General features: G+C 64.4%; 1 protein-coding gene across 1 annotated transcript in view; it reads right to left on the bottom strand.

The window, feature by feature from the left end:
* PEMT (phosphatidylethanolamine N-methyltransferase) overlaps positions 1 to 3,804 on the bottom strand; it is a 24,811-nt gene extending 21,007 nt beyond the window's left edge. Inside the window, exons 1-3 of the mRNA XM_028498069.1 lie at positions 3,670 to 3,804; positions 2,433 to 2,527; positions 2,136 to 2,214 (exon numbers count right to left, since the gene is read on the bottom strand). Of these exons, the coding sequence (XP_028353870.1) occupies positions 2,136 to 2,214; positions 2,433 to 2,527; positions 3,670 to 3,804 (309 nt within the window). The remainder of the gene's footprint in view (positions 1 to 2,135; positions 2,215 to 2,432; positions 2,528 to 3,669) is intronic.
* Positions 3,805 to 6,697: the final 2,893 nt, after the last annotated feature.

Raw genomic sequence — 6,697 nt, 5'->3', positions numbered from 1 at the left:
GAGGCCACAACAGTGAGAGGCCCGCGTACCACAAAAAAACAAAAAAACAAAAACAAAAAAAATAATAAAATTCTCATGAAAATGCAAAGGACTTAGAATAGGCAAAACAACGGAAAACGGACAAAAGGAGGCCAAGTCGACAGATTTTGAACCATATCGTAAAGCCGCTGTGACCAGGACTGGGGTGCTGGTGCCCAAGTGGACAGACTATCGGAACAGAACAGGGAGTCCAGAAATAGACCCACGTGTGTAGGGTTGACCGATCTGTGACAAAGTATAAAGGTCATTAATTCAGGGGGCAGGGGACAATGGCACTGGGTGTTGGGCGCAGAACCCAGAACTCAGACCACGCGCAAAAATTAACACAAGTGGGTTATAAATCTAAACATAAAACCTGAAGCTACAAAATTTTTAGAGGAAAACAAACTAGAAAATCTGTATGACCTCGAGTTACGCAGTGATTTCTTAGATACACCGTGGAAAGCACAATTCGTAGACACGGAGACGTGATGAACGGTCGGGTTCCGGCTGATGGCTGGAGGGTGGGCTGTTGTCGCTCTCCCCGGGGGGCGAGGAGCAGCCCCCAGCACCCACGCCAGCTGCCCTCCACCTGCACAAATGCCCGCCAGGCCCCCAGCACTCCGGCGCGGCCTGCGGCATCCCCTGCCACCTCCTCGGCCTCCCTTCACCCACGAGACCGAGTCACAAGACCCCCTCCTGCTCCTGGGCCCTGCGTCCCCTGCGTCTCCTCGCCCCCCGCTGACACCCCCAGGAGGGCAGATCCCATCCGGGCAGGCCCCCAGGCCCCTTCTGCCCAGGGTGACCAAGGTCACCTCACCAGGGCAGGACACAACCGCCCCCCTGCGCTGGCCCCCAAAGGATCACTGCTGTGATGCCTGCCTCTGGGGGAAAGAAAGGGACCCGGAGGCTCTGCCCCCGTGGAACCCGCCAGCCTCGGACAGGCCAGCCCTGGACCGGGGGGCGGGGGACAGACGGCTGGTCCAGATCCTGGCTCTGCAGCAGGGCCTCGGGCCAGGCACTCAGGACGTGGCGGGGCTGGCAAGGGTCCCCCCCGCCACCCGGCCTCTGGGCGCCTTTGTTGACTCAGAAGACGGTCACAGCTGTGACTCGGGTGGGACCTCGTCTTGGGGTCCAACCTGCCACCGCAGGGAGTCCGGGAAAGGGGCCTGGGAGCTCTCAGCCAGCAAATCCCTCAGGGGGGACGGCTCGGCTGTGAGGGCCGCTCCCCACCGGCCCCACCCCCGGGCAGCCCATCCTGTCTGAGCTGCTTTCCCTGTGCCTGCGACGGGGCCGTGCAGGAGGACGCCGGAGGGACCCCACCCATGCACATCTGGAGGAAGCAGGGAAGCCACCCAGCCCCCCACAAGAAAGTCCATCACCCCTTCAATAGGCCATGCAGCAGCCACGTGGCCCGAGAGCCCCAGGCTGGGGCAGGGGGCAGCCGTGGACCCAGCGACACAGTCCTTGCTTAAGCAGACCAAATACCTGTTTTTCAGTTTTACGTAATAAATACACTAATGGGGCAGGGAGAGGTGATTCTTTATTGAAAGATCCGCTCGCTCGGGGATTCTTCTAAGTGTGCTGGTTTTCCCCCTACACTTACAATGTTTGAGTTACGCACAGCTCTTTAGGGTCTTTTTAAATTTTACATGAAACAAGGCCCACCTGTAGGAAGCCACTGGGAAAATAGCCGCGGAGCGAGCGGTTCTTCAACTATTAACCAAATACAGCGCAAACCCGCTCTGCCTTATTTGGTCAATATCTACATGGACTTCAGCCTCGGAAAGGAATTCGGGCCGTGCTGGCGCTCGGCTGGGGAGCTGTCTAGATACGCGGGTTCGATAGGCAGCTGGGCCCCCTCTGGCATCGCAGGCGGGGGGGGCGGGACACGCCACCAAGACCAGCGCCGCTGCCAGTGTCGGCACAGCATCCGCACCTGCGGCCAGACGGCGTTTTTTCTTTTTTTTTCTGAGCTAAGAGTAGTTTATTTTAGAAGGGGAGACTATTTTCGGTCAGCTGTAGAGGTAAAAGTAAAATTCTTTGAGACAGAGGACACTTCCCGTCGCCCTGGAAAGCTCCCCGCGCCCCCGAGCCCCCGCCCCACGGCCCCTGACCTGGTTTCTGCCCGTCCAGCCTTCTCCAGCGTGTGTGGCCACCAGACCGTCCAGGGAGCTGGGCGTGGCTGGCCCGTGGCTGGCTCACGCACCCCAGCTGCGGGCCCTGCGTCACGGGCTCTACTGCTGTCAGCAGAGCTGCTCCCAGGATTCTGTGTGCACGTGCGTCTGCTGCGCTGAGGGAAGCGAGCCTTCAGCGGTCCGGGCACCTGTGCCCACCCACCCCGTGCTGTGCGACCCCAGGAGGGTGGGCTGGGAAGACTGACCCGGCAATGGCAGGGGACCCTCGGGGGGCACCTCCCACAGTGCACAGCCCGAGGCCCAGGTGGGGGCAGGACGTGGAGCCGACAGAGGGAGCGAGGAGCCAAGGCCTGGGGCACAGAGACCCCTTCCTGAGCCCCGACAGAGACACAGGAAGGAAGGGGGGAGGAGTCACGAGACACAGGAAGGAAGGGGGAGGAGTCACGAGACACAGGAAGGAAAGGGGGAGGAGACACAGGAAGGAAGCGGGGAGGAGTCACAAGACACAGGAAGGAAAGGGGGAGGAGTCACGAGACACAGGAAGGAAGCGGGAAGGAAGCGGGAGGAGTCCAGGGCAGGGAGGGAGGGAGGGCGGGAGGGCTGGGGGTGGGGGCGGGCCTGGGACACAGGAAGGAAGGGGGAGGAGTCACGAGACACAGGAAGGAAAGGGGGAGGAGACACAGGAAGGAAGCGGGGAGGAGTCACAAGACACAGGAAGGAAAGGGGGAGGAGTAACGAGACACAGGAAGGAAGCGGGAAGGAAGCGGGAGGAGTCCAGGGCAGGGAGGGAGGGAGGGAGGGCGGGAGGGCTGGGGGTGGGGGCGGGCCTGAGCCCCTCTGTCCCAGACCAATTTCATCTGGGAAGCAGGAAGCAGTGTGGAGCTCCCCTGTAGCCTCCCCGTCACCCGCTGAGCCGGGTGGGTGAAGACGAAACGTCTGCCCCCTGTCGGCCCTGGGACCCCCAGGGGGCGGTAGCAGTGGGGTGTGGCGCCTGGTCCCCAGCTCCAGAGAGCAGACAGTGGTGGCATCTGTCAGGAGGCCACCCACTCGCTGGGCTTGAAAGGTCAGCCCCAGACCTGGGCTGCGTGGCGGGGGAGAAGGCAGATCAATATTTCTACAACCACTTTCCAGGTGAAAACAGTTCAGAGAGGGAAGGTAACCTGCCGCGATGCAAAGGCAGGGCCGGGATTTGCCCGGGGGTCTCCTTGTGAGCCCCCTGCCCAGAGAGAAGGGGCATGGGCCCAGCGCCCAGCACTGCCTCGGAGAATGTGCCAGAAGGCTAGTGAAGCTCCACCAGCCAATGTCACAATATTGGTGCCGGAGCCCGAAGGTGCAGCTAATCCTCTTATCCTCCAAGGCAGGCACTGCCCTGAGGAAAGTGCTTTGCCTAACTGTGCTCCCTCACAGTTAATCCAGAAAAAGAGGCCCCGTCTGAATGGACTGGCGTGACACGGCCCGCGGGGCCCCCGGCTCGGGACGGAGATCACCAGCTCAGGCCACCAAGAGTGCTCACCTCGCTGTGGCCCAGGCCCCGGCTCACCTCCTGGTCAGGTGTCCGGAGCTGGGAGAGGCCCATCTCTTGGCCATCACCAGCCTCCTGGAGCGAGCTGGGCCACAGCAGGGACACGACCTGGCCAGGGCAGGGCATCGCGCTTTGGTGGGACTGTCTTTCGTGGAAGAAGGTCGCGAGCGTGGTCTGAACCTTTCCACCAGGACAGCACCCACTCCTGAACTGCACGGCATCCAGGTGTGAGCGGGGCTGAGCCGGGCCCGGGGCCCTCGCTGCTGTGCAGTCACTAGGGCCTGAGGCCACCGGGGCCACGATGCTCTCCATCGGGGACGCTGCCCGTCTGGAGGGACCTGACGCCAGGAGGGCTTGGGGACGCGGTGCTGCTCCTCTCCAGCTGCCTTCCCTCACAGGCTGGCCTCCTCGCTGCCTCTAAACCTGTTCCTCAAACCCAGAGTGGTCCGCAGACTGGCAGCTTGGGAGCCTGTTCGAAATGCAGGCTCTCAGGACCTGCCCCAGACCCGCCGAGTCAGAGTCTCTGCTTTAACCAGACGCCCTGGGATGGCGAGGGGGCTGTGCTGCTCCAGGACACGTTGGGGACCCTGCAGCCGCTGGCTCCCGACGCAGCACCCCCACAGATGGCTCCGGGCTCCTCTGTGCACACCCACGACCCTGCTGCACACTCGACTCCTGGGGCGTGCTGGTGTGTGAGCCTCTTTCCCATCTCCCCACCCGCGGGATGACCCCTGGAAGGTGCTGTCCTAGAAGCAGCCACGGAAGGCATCACACACACACCCCTCGGGCCGTCCGGGGCTCAGAGTACAGCTGCAGGCAGATGGCAAAACCAAGCTCCTGCCTTCCTTGATCTCTGAGCTTGACGGGGCACGCGACTCTCTGGGGACCCTGGTGGCCGTCAGGTCCTTGTAACAACAGGCTTTGCGCCTCGGAGGAGAGAGCTCGCAGATGGAGCTCCTGCTTTGGCAAACCTCGGGAACGGCCTTCCCAGGAGAAGTCAGCACCTCCCACGACGGCTGGATGGTATCAGAGCACAGCACCTACTGTGTGCGGCACCCGCCCGGGGACCTTCTCAGTCCTCGCCGCCGCCCACGAGGAAAGCACTTCGGTTTACACGCAAGGGAACAGAGGCACAGAGAGGTTAAGTGACTCACTCAAAGCCACACAGCTGGGAAGTGGGAGAGCCCAGCCTTGAACCCAGAGCCTGTCTCTAGCCACTAAGCCCCTGGGCCTCCAGGCGCTGTTCCCCCTGTCCCCCACCCCGATCTGCTGGCACTGATCTCCAGGACGGGCTGGACTCCAACAGCCCCGCCAGCCCCGACGCCCTGCAGGGCCGGGCACGATGGCTCGGGGCCCAAGAGCCCTTTCCCACCAGACCAGGAGCTTCCGCCGCGTGAAGCCCGGGCGGAGACGCGGGCAGTTTACGGCCCCCCACGACCCCCCAACCTTCAGTGTTTCTGTCGCCGGAGCCAGAAACGCTCGTGGGAGGGAGGGGAGGCCGCGCTGGTGACGGAGGTGACGCTCCGGTGCCCCTTCCAGAGCCGCCACGGCCCCAGGCCCTTGGCCTCACCAGGTGTCTCCCAGTCCTGAGGGCCACAGGTGTCCCCAGCTGCCCCGGGGCGGCACGTCACCGTATCCCCGACCAGGCCCCACCCCGCAGAGCCTGACCTCTCCCGGGCACATCAGGCGGGCCGGCCGGGACCACCGACGTGGAGCCCAGCCCTACGGGCCACCCCCGGGCAGGCCTGCTCCGTGCCAGCGTCCCAGGCCACCCAGCGGCCACAGGCCCCGCGTCCCCACACGTCCATCTGCCTGGACGCCACAGCTTCCTGCACGTCCCGGCCACCCAGAGGGGCTGCCCGCCGCCCTTCGCCTGCTGCCGGCCATGCTGAAGACCCTCCTCTGGCTGCCCCTCCCACCTCGTCCTGCATCCCGGGTCCAGGCCTCACCTCGTCCAGACTCCAGACCACAGGGCCTTGACGGCCTGCCCTGTCCCCGGGGCCGGGGGGCGGGCGGCCAATGCCATGACTCACCGCCCGTTCCGGAACACAGAACAAACCCTGCTCTTGCTTCCAAAGTTTGCTCACGACGTTCTCCCTCGTGCTAATGAGGTCGTGCTGGGGCAGGAAGCGTCGCCAGCTTTGGGGATGCGACGACCCAGGGGCAGCAACTGTGCAAGATGTCCTGGGGTCCGGGTGGCGGCAGGCCCGTCTCGCCACCGTTCCGCACACTTAAAGTTTGCAAATTACAAAAGCAGTTCCCCCTGCCTCCCGTCCTCGGGGGTCTCCACTCTGTCCCCTCCATCCCCGGGGCCACAAGCCGTCTTCTGAGCCCCGGAGTGTTTTCCGGAGGCGCCCCTCCTCAAGCAGCCTGGGGACCCCGGGGAGGGCCTCTTCCTCTCCGAGCCTGCTGCGTGCCCACGTCCACAGCCGCCTCTACGTGGGCAGTGGGCGGGGGCGGGCAAAGCCGTCGCTCACGGGGGAAAGAGGGGAGCGACAGCGTCGGGGAGAGCGTGTCCCGCGGCCAAGGCGCGGCCGGAACCTGCAGGGCGCCGTCCCGCCCCAGCCCGGCAGCCCAGAACCCACCGGACGCACATCCAAATGGCCTGGGGGCCGCACGGGAGCAGCGGGGCTTTCTGAGCAGAAGCAGATGGGGCCGTGCACACGCGGCCAGGCCGGGGTGGCGGGCGTGATGGATTTAAGCAAAACGCGGAGGCTCTGACTCCTGCCGAGTCTGCCGAGGTCGCGAGTCTGCGGGGCCGTGAGCGGCAGCCTGGAGCGGCCCGGCCCGCACACAACCCCGCCGGCCGGCCGCCAGCCTCTCGGCCGGGGACCGGCACGAAGATGCTGGGAAGCCAGTGCAGCCCGGGGAGGGGCGACCCCACCGTTCACCCCGGGCGGGGCGGGACTCAACAGGCACGTTTGTCACTCCCGGGGGCTCAGCTGCTAAGAGGCGAAGAGGGGCTGCCGTTCCGGGGGAGGGCTGAGCCCGCCTGTGGCCCACGGCTTATGACCTGGAG

Source organism: Physeter macrocephalus, chromosome 14 (assembly GCF_002837175.3).
Source record: "Physeter macrocephalus isolate SW-GA chromosome 14, ASM283717v5, whole genome shotgun sequence".
Taxonomy (NCBI): Eukaryota; Metazoa; Chordata; class Mammalia; order Artiodactyla; family Physeteridae; genus Physeter; species Physeter macrocephalus.
The sequence above is the reverse complement of the archived record's forward strand: the minus strand, read 5'-3'. Positions and strand labels throughout refer to the sequence as shown.